Consider the following 13,938-nt stretch of genomic DNA (forward strand, 5'->3'; position numbering starts at 1 on the left):
GGGACCTTCGGTTCCCCTTCTCACTCTGCACACGAGGAAACGGGAGCCTGGCAGGCTGCAGGCCGTGTCCACGTCCTGTACGTGGGCCCAGAACCCGGAGGGATGCCCTGCCTTGTGCTCTGCCCCACCGCTGCCCTGCAGGCAGGCCACGGTGTTCCTAAGGTCCCACTGCTTTTCCATTAGGACATCTCGACTGACTGGCACTTGCTGAGATCTTAAAACCGCCTGTTTTTGAGGCAGAGAAACTCGTGGAAAAGTGTGATGTCTTTCTCCCAGGATGACACAGTCTAGCTCTGGCCGGAAATAGATCCTTGGGTTTCTTTTTCCACTTATTCTCACATCTGGTCATTGCTACGGTGAACTTAAATGAACCAGCTCATAGTTGAGATTTCTTTCTTTTCTTTTTTGTAAGCAGTGCAGTACAAGTCTTAATACGTTAATTTTCCTGTTTTGAATTTTACAACAGTGCTTCCATTTGTCAAGGTCAGGACTGTCTGTCTCTCAGTGTTTCTTTCTCCCCGGGCCTTGTCTGGTGGGTAGAGCAGGGATGGGTCCAGCAGACACCCAGGTCTCTGTGCCTGGAGCCCTTCAGGCTGCTCCGTCTAACTGTCGCCTAGGTAACCGACATGCAGCCCGCAAAGCAGTCTGTCCGCAGTGAGAGGAAATAAAAAATGAAACGGCAGTGTTTATTATTGATGCTCTACACATTTTTTGAATGTGACCGGATTTCGAAAAGGGGTGGCTTCACTGCTCTGCTGGGTGTCGGCCTCTGTGCCCAGAGTGTGGCCCGAATGTTTCCGGAATTGCATGTGTCTGTTTTCACAGCGGGCACTTCCACGAGACCTCGGGTCTGTCGAATGCAGCTGAGTTTTCACTCCCCGGCGATTCCCAGGAGCACCGCAGTTCATAAAAGTTTTATGCACAAGCGGGAAAGCAAACATATCCCACAGCTTATTTGGTTGGGTTTTGTGGGTGTTCGTGTTTTTAAAAAAATGTCCCTTCCTGTGGGGGTGTTTTTCCGTTTGGTGCGCTCTATTTCCTTAGTAACTGTTACTCTGTTATGGGAGGGGCTTAATGACATTTTCAAGCGCAATATTGAATTAATTATTTCCTGGTTAGTCCTGCCCATCTTCCCAGGATAAATAGAACGCCTGTGTGTGAGTTTATGAGTGTGTGCGTGTGCGTGCGTGCGCGCATGTGTGTGTGTGTGTGTGTGTGTGTGTGTGTGTGTGGCGACAGGATGACGGTAGCGTGCTTGGGTAGAGGAGGGCCTTTGAATGTGTGGCTGTGGCTCAGGATTAGTCTGTGACCTTGTGTCCTGGGTAAGTTGCCTCCTTTATGCTTGATTTTCTACACGTGGGCATTATTAGGCGTACAGGTACGTGGGTTTAGGGAACTACCTGAGCTTCAGCACTAGCATGGGAAGAACAGTGGTTGTCGGGGCAGGATGTTCAAGGATTAGTGCCGATGCTCCTGCACACTGTGCCTTTTGTGGCTGTTACTTCACCTCTGTGGGGCTGGAGTTTTCTCCCTGAGGGTGGAAAGAATTTCAAGCCGTGACCTCTCCGGCCTTTCCTGGGTAGGACCTTCTGTGACGTGTCAGTGCCGTGGAGTCACAGCTAGTAAGCATCGTCTGCACTTGACCTAGATGGGCTGCAGGAGAAGCGCCTGCCAGTTCAGAGGCCGGAGTCAGCGCCACAGAGCAGCCTCTCAGCCCAGGAAACGCTGCTAGTCAGCTCATGGCTGGGGGTGGGGGTGGGATGTTCTGTAGATGTTTGCTGAGCCCTTCTGTACGTACCCCTCTCTGTATCCACTCATCCATCCATTCAGTAAACGCGTATTGCCCGAGTGCCTGTCAGGTGTGTGACATGTCCTCGGTGCTGAGGGGAGATGGAGAGCCATCCCATCACTGTCCTTGTCCTCGTGGTGCTTAAGGTCTAGTGGGAGGATGGGCGCTAAGCAGTCACCTCCCCTACAGGCAGCCACAACTATGGCAAGTGCTGGTGACCGGCTCCGCATTGAGCCTGGGGACCACCTAGGAGGCATCTCTGCGGAGGGTCGTTGGAGCTGAGATGAGAAAGTGAGCGGCGGTTTGTGTCTTGCCCTCCGCCCTCTCATGTCACTCCGGACAAGGCCTGCAGCTGCCTCTTCCCAGAGCAGGAGCCACCTGAGAGTAGACGATGGGATGGGCAAGAGATGGAGGGACATGCGGATGGGGCATGCTTTGTCAGCTTCTCAGCCTTCTCTGCTGACTCTCGGTTGCCCAGACGGTTGGTCGTCTGAAACTTTGTTCCTGAGCGTGGCCGGTTCCTGGCCCTGTTCGGGCTGGTTGGATCCCTCACTGAATAGAACGATGGCTCCAGGTTCTGGAGACCCTTGAACTATATTTCTTCCCAGAGCTCTCCCGAGCCTTCCCTGTGGTCCTGAGCACGACACTGGGTGGCTTTTTATGTTTTGGCCCCTGTGGTGGGTCTAGTAAATTCAATGCTCTTACAGATCCTCAGGAAAGTGACCTATTTCTTTTTAATTTCAGAAAGAGGAGAGAGGCAAAGCACGGAGAGCAGCAGATCAGACCACACCGAACTCCACTGGAGCGTCTGAGCCTGAGCCGTGGATGATGCTGGCTGCCGAGCTGCAGAGGAGGCCCCGGCTCTGAGGGGGAGAGCAGGTCTCACACACACAGCTTCCGCCCCTCCCGGGCTCACCATGGCCTGCACTCTCTGGCTGGCCGGCTGACGTGACTGTGCCCCGAGTGTGCGCGTGCTGGACTGGGTGCTGTCCCAGGTACCGCCTGCTCTCTGGGAGCAGGGCAAGTGGGCATCAGATGCTACCCAAAGCTGGGCCGGGCAAAGCAATGGACTCCGACAACCGAAGATGGAAGTGACCTGAGGCCTCGCCCAGGCGGTTTCCTCTTGCCAGGACAGCTCAATAGTTGGAGCACAGGCTTGTCTGGGGAGCAGTATGCAGGAAGCTGGTTTTCAGGCCACAAATGCTTTCACAGGTGAGAATTCTCCACAGTTAAATGAAAATGCTATTTCAACTCTTCGTTGATAGGCAGTGCAATACCAAACAACTGTACAAAATGAACGTACATTTGCTTTGATGATCTAAAAGGCCATGCAGAGTCAAGGGGCTCAGGCTGCTCAGGTGAACGATTTTGACAAAATAATAGCATATTTCCCTTCTCTCTAAGGAGGAGTTTAGAAAAAGCATTTTACATTTTACGAGTCTGCTCTTGTTGAGTAATAGAGCGCACACAGTACCTTGCAAGTCACATTTCTCTAAAGGACATCTGGCCGTTGCAGAGGAATGTGTAGGGACCTGGTTTTCTTCGTGTTAGTTCTCAGAACTGGACACAGCACCAATAGGCTGTGGGACAATGGTTTTAGTTTCTGAATATCTCAGTGGCTTTATCTTCCCAATATGCTATTTCAACTCTTCGTTGATAGGCAAATGCAATACCAAACAACAGTACAAAATGAATGTACATTCTTGACTCTCTATGGCCTTTAGGTCATCAAATAGCATATTGGGAAATAACCAGGAGTAAAAGAAGGGAGTTGTAAGTACCCGGCCTTCTCTGGAGGTGGGTCCCGGTGGACTCAGCTCATCATTTTTATTCGTTGCCTGCTCTTCTCATCTTTCTTTGCCCACACAGTCGGCAAAAGTTACCTAAGGAGTAGGATGCAAGAGCTGTCCCTCTGTCGCTGCCCAAGCAGCTAGCTTTGTAAAACTGTGGGCTTACGGTAGATGGAGGTCAGTAGGAGGCTGGTGCCCACCCTCTTAGTTGGTGTGCTTTTCACATGTTCGTGGAGTATAGTCTTTTCTTATCCCAGGGCAACTCACGATGCTAACTTCTTAGTTTTTGGAGTTGAAGACAGACTGAGTTTGCTGATTCTCTAGGCTCATGGAAAGGAGCCCTGCTTTAGATATCTTCAATGGTGAAGGGGTTAAGGCATTTTTTTCTTGGCTTTTGTTTTAGGGCAAAACAAAAGTTACTGTACCGTTAACCATACCTCCCCTTGAAAAATGTGTCAATTTGTGTTTTGTTCCTGGAGGGTGTTCAAAATTCCTCTTTAATAAGGACTTGGGGGCTGCAGCCGGGCTGGGAGGGGAGGCTGGGAGACCTGGGTGCAGCTGTGCTTGCCTGGCAAGCCCGGTGCCTCTTTGCAGTGCATGGCATTCCCATGGCGGGGGTGGGAGCTTGCAAGGCCCCCCTCCCCATGACACCGCTGGCCCACCCGTGTGGTTCGAAGTCTCCTCTTAAGTCTTGCTTCCTGTGTGAATGTAGACATATCCACATGGATACATATTTCAAATTCAACTTCCCAATTACGATTTTCATAGGCTAAATGTTGCGTAAAGAAATTTATATGTTGTTTTACATTTTCTCAGTGCATGTAATTTAGAAATGACCTGAACCATGTAGATACTATTTTGTAACAAAATTTAAATTTCCCCCCCTTTATAAGTAAGACCTGCTTATTGTAAGAAAAATTGGGAAGCACATAAAAGCCTAAAAAAGAAAAATAATTACTCATGCAGAATATTGCCATTTTCATTAACACATTGGCTTGCGTCCTTTCAGTGTTTTTCCCTGTGCAACATTTTTCTCACAGGACTGTGTTCATAATACATATTCAATTTTATAACCGGATTATTCTCTTTTTAACATTACACGATGAGCATTTTCTTTTAAATATAATTTAAAATTGCCTTACGATATTCTTTTATGCGTGTGTGCTTGAATTTTAAAATTGTGCTTTTATTGTTGGACATTGGAGTTTTTGACAGCTTTTCCCCTTACAAATAATGCTCTGATGAATACATTGTACAAAAAACTCTTCTGACTATTGGGTTATTTCCTTAGGATAAACTACTAGACACATAATTATTAAGTCTAAAGGTGTGAACTTTTTTTTAAAAAATATATTTTATTGATTTTTCACAGAGAGGAAGAGAGAGGGATAGAGAGTTAGAAACATCGATGAGAGAGAGTCATCGATCAGCTGCCTCTTGCACACCCCCCACTGGGGATGTGCCCGCAACCAAGGTACATGCCCTTGCCCGGAATCGAACCTGGGGCCTTTCAGTCCGCAGGCCGACTCTCCATCCACTGAGCCAAACCGGTCCCGGCTAAAGGTGTGAACTTTATCAAGGTTTATAGTTGAGTTTCCAAAGGGATGGTTGGTCCCAGCTTCTGGGACTGTGCTGGGCTCAGTTTCTCCCGGTCGCCGGTTCGCCGCCCCTGCCCTGCCATTCCGCTGTGAGGGGGCTGCCTGCTGCCCTGCGGGGTGAGCTCATTCACGCTCGGGGAGCCCTGCAGCACGCCGCTGTGGGCCACCCGGGACCCACCGTTAGGACCACGATGCCGGCATTTCATCGGGGGAAGGAACGCTCCAGCAGCCTCGGTTTACTGTGTTTGCTCATCCAGGCGGTTTCTCTGCGTGGCTGTAGTTCCTGGAGGCAATGATGGATAGACAGACTCCGGCGTGATCAGACTCTGGTAGAAACAACCCCCCAGTTGCCTCTGGGCGAATAGAAATGGGCATTCTTCCAGGACGTGCCAGTCAGGTCTCTCCGCAGAGGCGTCCTGATGGGGATGGAGGTTTCGTATGAGGTTTGCTGTGCTCTGGGTGGCGCGGAGAGCACCCTGCCAGGTTATCGCTCTGCACATCCTGAAGCAGGTGCTGGGCTGAGCTCCTGCCTCCTCCCCTGCCCCAGTGTCGCTCTTAGATACTGTGAAGGTTTTGCAGTATTTTCTCAGGTTCTCTGAATCATTCCATCGGATTGCTTGAAACAGCATTTTAAACTTGGATAGCTAGGTAAATGAGTTACATTCCTATAGGACTTGCAAGTCTTTCTTGATAAAAGAATAACCAGACCTAGTTGTTTAGTTAAATGAACTCCTACCCTTCACTCATAAAGGAGAAGGGTAGGAGCTGATTTAACCGTTTTTAGGTATCTGAAAGAGAGCTAGTTTATAGGCGATGGTGACCAGGTCTATTTAGCTATTGGTGAGCAGAAAGGAAGCACTGCTTCCATTGCATTGTTGGGATGCCTGTTTTTCTCCCGGGATTCGTTCACGCTGGCAGGAGCGCTGGGACCCTTTCGGGGGGGGATGTGGCCTTCACCAGAGGCGTGGCTGGAGCCGCACTGTTCCCAGGGCTCTGAAAGGCCCGGAGGATCCTGGGTCACCCCCTTCCCACCACCCGGACCTTCAGCTTATTACTCATCCCTTCAAGGCCGCGCCCATGTGCTGATCCGTGGATGACCTCCGCCCACACTCCGCAGAGCTGCCAGGAGGAGACAGTGAACGCTGTTTCTCGCTAAAAGGGATGGGGGTGAGGGGTGGGGGGCGAGGAAAGGGGGGTTATGGCCAAATTCGGGAAGAAGACATTGAAGTCAGTTCTTTACTGCAGAGCCTCACAGAGGTTAGCATGAGACTGCCACGAAATAGTTGGCAGATAGGCAGATAGTTGGCAGCATTTCTCCAGTTACAAGACCTTGAAGGCTTTTTAGAAAGAAAACCGCGGAGGGACAGCTCCCCGTAGCACGTGCTGCTGGTCTGTGGTGCTGCCGCCTCCAGTCCGCGGCGCAGGTGTCCCTGTGCTGCCCGGCGGGAGCCGAGTCTCCTCCCAGGGCTGCGTCTCCTGAGCACGTGGACGGGGCTCCTGCCGGACAGATGTGAAGCGCCACAGCTGGGAAGAATGCAATTCCCGCCTTCCTTCTCTCCCCTCGCCAGGTCAGCTGTAAATACGTTATCATGCCCCCAAACTTTCTGGGGTTTCTTCTCGCTTCCTAGGAAGAGTCTGGTCTCCTCATCCTGGACTGAGAGCAGATGCCTCTCCCTGGTCCTGGCAGTCTAGATGCCGCCATGAGCTCCGCTGTTCGCTGGTGCAGAGCAGGTGACCACGAGCGGGCGTGGAGTGGGGAGCGTGGTCCAGGGAGGCTGAGGACCTCTGCACAGCCCCCTGTCTGACTGCTCAGGGACAGCTCCGTCCATTTATAGTCCATCGACAGGGTTTCTGCCTCCTCATTCCATCCCTCTACCTGCCTGTCCTCGGAGACGGCCCCGGGGGATGGCTTCTTCCCCAGGGGCCCCGAGGGCGGTGCGCGGGGCCGTCACCAGGTCGTGGGTGTTCGCCTGCGGGAGCCCGCGGTGGAGTCCCAGGGCTGCAGCTGCTTATCTCAGGACGCCGTGCAGATACGAAACCCAAGAAAGGGGATGCCAAGTGACCACACGGGACCTCTGGGTGGATGCTGCACGGCTCATTATGAAAACTTCACCAGCAGCAGTGAACGTGGTAATTCGGGCACTCCCCCCTTTCCGCCGGCTGTGGCATTTTCGGCTGTTTCCAGGGCTGGACTGCAGCTTCCCTTTGGCCCCAGAAGCAGGATGACCGTGCGTGGTCCACACACGTGCAGGCAGTTCCATCAGAAGTGAGAGGAGAAATCAGGCCGGTCATACCCTCTATAACAGTGTTTCCCAAACTTCTCTCATGATGAGAATCACCTGGTGGAGTTGTTAAAACACAGATTCCTGAATCCCAACTAAGAAGTGCTAAACTAGGATTTTTGGGAACATATAGGTAAAATTGAATACTTAACTAGTGCGCTAAGACAGATTTTATATACAGAGCACTAAGTTAGGTATGCAATTTTACCTATATGTTCTCAAAAATTCTAGTTTAGCACTTCTTAGTTGGGATTCAGGAATCTGTGTTTTAACAACTCCACCAGGTGATTCTCATCATGAGAGAAGTTTGGGAAACACTGCTCTATAAGCTTTTTTTCTTTTTTCTTTTGTGATAACATTTCAGAAAATGAAGGGTGCTTTCCTTGCCCTTTTGGAATTATGCTAACACTGATTTCAGATTTGATATTTCACACAGCTGACATGAGGAATAAAGAGGAATTGTTTTCTATGCCAGGACTTTGCACATACGCGGTCTCATTCGGTTCTTGCGACGGTGTCGGGAGCTGTGCGCGTTCTCCCAGATGTACCGGGGAGGGACAGCTCAGGCCTGGAGAGGGCCTGCCTGAGGCCACAGCGACGAGTGGCCTCTACGCCAGCGTGGAGACCCAGGTCTGTCTGTGATGGAGCTGCATCCCGCCGTCTCCCTCTGTGCTGCCTCCGCTTCCTTCAAGCACGTGGGGGAGCAGAGAATAACGGGCTACTTCCTTCAGAATCCAGTGCTGGGCGAGAGGGACATGGGAGGGGGGCATGGCATGGGGAGGAGAGAGACGGGAAATTGAAACTCTAAACTAAACTTGCATATTAAGCATTTGTCAGAGCGTGATGTCTGTGCTCGGACTTGGTAAATGAAGATTTTACATGCCTGTCTTTTCACAACCTCCCCAGTGGCTAGGCCATTCTGCTTTTAGAATTATTTCCTTGCCCTTTCGGAAGTGTGCCATCATCATTCCTAGACCACACGTGATTTTCTTGCATCTCCTTGTGTCATATTATTTGAGTTTCTTCTTTCCTCACCGCTGCCTCCCGCCGGCGTCTGGCACCTGAGTCTCCTGGGACTCCGTCTCCATGTCCTCGCTTGTGCTTTGACTTCTAGCTGCTCTGCGGACCTGGCTCCAGGTGTGGCCTGCATCGTCCTGCCCTGGATCACTCGTGGACACGGCCCTCGGATAGCCTGTCCCTGGGCGGATGCCTGTGCCGGGGAGTGCCATTTCCAAGGCAGAAGGGCGTGGATGGCCCTGGCCCTGCCCACCCTGTCCACCACTCCTCCTGTGAGCTGTCTTTGCCACTGAAGCTGTCAGCTCCTTTTTCTTTTATTAAACATCCAGCTGATCTTCACTGATTACTTCCCACTGTTGTCTAGTCTTTACTAAGTATCCTGAGTCGGAGGCATATGGTGTGCCTTATTCCTGCCTTCTCAGGGCGAGGGCCGGGAGGGAGAGAGGACGTGATGGTTAGCGAGTCTCACTCTGTGCCAAGCAATGCTCTAAGCCAGCGGTCGCCGACCTTTCGGACCTCTCAGACCACCGGTTGGCGACCACTGTTCTAAGCAACTTTCGACATAGAAGCACTTGTCATCTCACATAAACCCCAAAGCAATTCTATAGAATAGGTGCTGTGATAAAGCCCCTTTGACAGATGAGGAAACTGAGGCATGAAGTTAAGTCAAGGTTATGCCCCTGGTAAGGTGAGTAGCTGGGATTAGAACCTGCGGCCTCCGGAGTCAGCACAAATGAGTGGACTTCCCAGCCTTTGTGAGGAGGCATTTCCCTTCCAGCTTCCCAGTGGCCACGGAGACCTCTGATCCCAATGCTGCGCTCGGAGAGGCGGCCTCGTTCACGGGGAAGTGGTGTTGCAGTTGTATACTGAAGAGGTCTTAGCTTGTAAGGACATTTTCTTGACGTAAAAAGGGTGAATTCATAGCCTGCGTGCAGACAGTGGTTTCCAGTAATGGACTTGCAGCCCTCTTTACCTTCTCTAGTTCTGGGCTCCGGTAGTCCACACAGGAGTGTGGCTCTTCTCCGTGACGGTCTGCCGGGGTTTGGGATTGGGGTGCGGAAGCCCTGGAGCACCCGTTTCTCCCTGGGCTGCGCTGTGTGCGGCCTGGGGCAGCACGCCTCGCTGAATGGTCTAGCGTAGGGGTGTTGAACTCAATCAGAGAAGGGGCCAAAATCTAAAATCCAGCCTAAATCGCGGGCCGAATGGTTTACTGAACAGTCATAAACTGACAATGTCATAAACTGACAGCGGAGTGCAGTGATGACAGCGCGGTGCGGGCCACATTGCAAGGCCTGGCGGGCTGGGTTTGGCCTGCGGACCTTGTGTTTGACACATGTGGTCTAGCGGGTATGTTTTCAGTGCAGACCTTGTTTCTTACGAAGTCTCCTCCCTCCTCCTTTAAAAAAGGACAGAAATATTTCAGTTACTTGGCCATGTCGGCTGATATTCTAGATCAGTATTTCCCAAAGTGTGGTACGCGTACCCCCAGGGGTACGGGAAGAGTTTGGTGGGGGTACAGGTTGCGCCAGAGTTTGGTGGGGATATGCACTGCACCATGCTTAGCTGCGCCCAATTCTACATTCTCATGAGTACAAGGGGTACTCAGCGTTACGAAAATTATAGAAAGGGTACACATATGTCGAAAGTTTGGGAAACACTGTTCTAGATGGAAGAGGATCTCCTGCTTCTGGTTTGTTCCTGCCTTGTGGCGCTCCATCCAGGGCTTGGACACTGGGCGGCCGCTGAGCACCACGAGGGTCTCCTGGACCTGGAGCAGGAGGGACCAGGCCCGCTCTAGAGAATGCCAACCCCCCCCCCCCCCACACACACACACACAGGGCCACGTGTCTGCTGGGACGCAGCAGGGAGAGGAGAGGGGGGACTCGGGCTCACAGGCAGGGGTTGATCCAAGTCCTGCAACCTGGGAAGTGACTCCATCTAGACCTCAGGTTTGGTTTGGTTTTGCCTGTGAAATTGGAGTCGTGATCACAACGCCATTCACCTGTGAGCGCTAAAGAGAGGGCCTGGGTGATAGTGCCGGACCGGGCCACCGGTTTCCCTTCCTGGCACGGCTGCTGGGAAGACCTGGGAGCTGTGTGGTGAGTGTCCCGGAGTCTTTGACGTGGAGGTAGGATGCAGAGACAGCTTGTCCCGGGAGAGAGTTCTCCAGCCAGGCCCAGGCCTCCGCCCGCTGTCGCCACCTTCAGTTTTTATTTCGTGTGTGCGTGGCACATTCCCAGAGGGGTGTGCGACAGGACACGCATTGCAAGGGACACCTCGCCGCGTAGCTGCGTGTGCATGCAGCTGGCGCTGTTTTGGGGGTTGAGGTGCTGGGACCTGAAGGCTGTATGGGGGCAGGAGGTGATGGGTGGGTTTGCGGGTAATTCTGTCTCTGCCCTGCCCTTCGCTGGGTTTGTGATGTGGGAAGTCATAGCACAGGACCTAGTGCACAGTCCGCTGTTTCTTTACCCAGCTTTGAACTTGACCTGTTGTTTTTGTGGTTGGGGAGCAGCTATTTGGTCAAAGCTATGTTCTAATGTTAAATATGAATGTGTTGGCATGAGATATTTGACTAACCCGAGGAAAGAACCAACACCGGGAAAATCCATGCTCGTTGCTGTTCGTTCTCTTCTTGTGGTCCCCCGGGCTGTGCTGCTCTCCCTCTGCCTGGGGACCGCGCCCCTCCTCCCCCGTCACCTGTCCACACTGCGGTCTGTTCCCTCAAGAAGCTGTTCTCTTGGAATGTGACCCAGGCGGCGAGGACACACTGGAGTGGTGGGCCCGAAAGCACCTTCACCAATGTCTTATTTCTCTGAAACCAGCCTCACCTGTAAGATGAGAAACATATGAACGAGCGCTCACTTTCCTAGGTGGGGACGCGGAGCCGTCTTTGTAAAAAGGGTATGGAGAGAACTGTGTGAATTTCAAAACGTTACACAAGAGCTAGCACACCTCATAATGGTGTTTAGATAACCGGGAGCCCTTCTCGGTGCTCACACATGTACCAGGGCGGACGGCCATCATGTACTCACGTGATTGCTGTACCCGTGGCCAGTTCCCGACTGAAGGGGCGACTCCTCGCAGGTAGGCAACCCTTCATGCACACACAAGTGAATGTTGGCTGCAGTTAAAAGTTTGTTATTTTTTTAAATTTAAGGTTTATAAACAAAATTACCCACCATATAAATATGGTGTTGCAATGGAATATTTCTGAGCCATAAATACAATGAAATATTCCCATTTGCACATATGGTGCCGATGGATGGACCTAGAGAGTATGATGCTAAGTGAAACAAGTCAGACGGAGAAGGACAGATACCATATGACTTCACTTATGTTGGAATCTAAAGGACAAAGAAAATGAATAAAACAGAAACAGACTCATAGATACAGAGAACAAACTGATGGTTACCGGAGGGGAGAGGGGCTGGGGGGCTGGGTGGAAAAGGTGAATCCCTGTGGATTATGAAATACAAATTGGTAGTAATAGTCACAGGAATAGGAAGTACAGCATAGGGAATATAGTCAGTAATACTGTAATAACTAAGTTTGGTACCAGGTAGGTGCTAAAATTATTGGAGAGATCACTTTGTAAATTATGTAAATGTCTGATCACTATGCTGTACTCCTGAGACCAATCCTGTATAATAAAAGGCTAATATACAAATTGACCAAGTGGTGGAACGACCGGTCGCTATGATGCTCACTGACCACCAGGGGGCAGATGCTCAACACAGAAGCTGCCCCTTGGTGGTCAGTGTGCTCCCACAGGGGGAGCGCCACTCAGCCAGAAGCTGGGCTCAAGGCTGGTTAGTGCAGTGGCAGTGGTGGGAGCCTCTCCCACCTCCGAGGCAGCGCTAAGGAGTGGGCCTAAGCCAGCAGGTGGACTTCCCCTGAGAGGTCCCAGACCGAGAGGGCACAGATGAAGCTGAGGGTCACCCTTCCTCCCCTAGTGCACGAATGTCATGTACTGGGCCTCTAGTATAACATAATATTGAATGTCAACTGTAATTAGGGGGTGGGGCTAAGAAAGGGAAAGAATAAATGTTCACTTTTGAAAAACAAACAAAAAAGAAACTCATTAGACTTTGTTTCTGGTTTGGTTTTTTAAATCTGTAAAGATCTTGATCGCCAATGACACCACAGGTGAATACCTTGTCTCCAGGGCTTCACCGAAGCGCCTTTCGTTGTGATTGTGTCTTTGTTGTCTCTCTGTTGCTAACCACTTACTCGTGGCCAAGGATGGAGGGGCAATGAAGATGAATGTGGCGTCTCTCCTAACCTCAGTGTCCTGCTTTATTAGAAGAGATAACTGACCCGTGTGGACAGAATAGCGACCACACCAGGCAGAGAGCTCTGAGTGCTGCGCAGTGCACTGATGAGCGCTCTGGGGGTTCCTAGGAGGCAGGCTCCTGGGCGGCTTAGGAAGACTGAGCTGAGCTGGCGCCCAGGGAGGTTCCAGGCAGAAGAGGAGGGAGATTAAGGCAGGAACCGTGCAGGCCCCAGTGACTCTGTGGCCCGGAGTTTGTGGAGGCGGGTCAGCAGTCTGCTAGAGGGTTGGCATTGATATGGAGGTGAATAAAGAGCCTTTGAAGGTTTCAAGCCGCAGTGTCCCCGGAAGAGGGGAGGCAGGGCGACCAGGCAGAGGGAAGTCTGTGCTTGGTCATAGATTATGCTCAGCTCCCAGGCGAGTTTTTTTTTTTAGTCCCCTTCTCCTCCCGCGTTGGTGTTCCTGGGCAAGGCTTACCGGCTTTTGTGTGTGTGTCTATTTATCTCAAAGGCACACTCTCTTCATTTGAGCATGAAGAACTCATTCCCTGATGCTCAAAGCCAGAAGTGTGGGGAGATTTATGAACACCTGTCAGCACTCAGGGAGTGGGAAGAGGGTTGTGCTGCTCAAAACAAAAAACAAAACACAAAAGAGTTAAGATATGTGTATCATAAATGTAGCTCTTCCTGCGAAGTGGAATAACCTGCAGATAATACGCTGCATGAGTTGAGCTGATGGAATGCTGTTTTCTTGCCAGAGATTGCATTGTTTTACAAGCCATATGCGCTTCGTGTCCGGCGTGCGGTTCAGGTGGCTGTGAGATGACAGACAACTTTGTGGGACGCGCTCAGCGTGGGGTTTTGGGAGAGGGAATAAGAATGACCAAGACCACGTTGGGGTTGACGCTCACATCTTCGTGTGAGGGTGCGTGGTGGGTGGCAGACTTTGTGTACCTTCCTTAAAAAGAAAGTGATCGCCCAAGGAGGGTATCGAGATATTAGAGCCTCCCAGCGGAGGAACTAAATGTTAACGAATTGAGTGGCATCACCTTGCTTCATTCATGTTAACCGCTGACTGCTGTGTGACCTCTGGGGAGGAGGCTGTACCACTGAGTGGAGACCGCATTTATCGACTTCATCTGTGGAGCTTCTGGTGCTGGAGGAGGGGAGCTCCCGGGGCGTGAAGCCTGAGA

General features: G+C 51.4%; 1 protein-coding gene across 6 annotated transcripts in view; it reads left to right on the forward strand.

Moving 5' to 3' along the window:
* LDLRAD4 (low density lipoprotein receptor class A domain containing 4) overlaps positions 1 to 13,938 on the forward strand; it is a 305,793-nt gene that overhangs the window by 115,010 nt on the left and 176,845 nt on the right. For 4 of the 6 annotated variants that reach the window (XM_084887343.1, XM_084887339.1, XM_084887338.1 and 1 more), the window contains one exon: positions 2,534 to 3,001. In XM_084887343.1, coding sequence (XP_084743469.1) covers positions 2,962 to 3,001 — 40 coding nt within the window. In that variant the 5' untranslated portion in view covers positions 2,534 to 2,961. Of the gene's footprint in view, positions 1 to 1,270; positions 1,323 to 1,583; positions 1,732 to 2,533; positions 3,002 to 13,938 lie in introns of those variants that run through there. The other 2 variants (XM_084887340.1, XM_084887341.1) reach the window with 2 other exon arrangements.

This window comes from Pipistrellus hanaki (assembly GCF_964339955.1).
Source record: "Pipistrellus hanaki genome assembly, chromosome: 6".
NCBI classification, from domain to species: domain Eukaryota; kingdom Metazoa; phylum Chordata; class Mammalia; order Chiroptera; family Vespertilionidae; genus Pipistrellus; species Pipistrellus hanaki.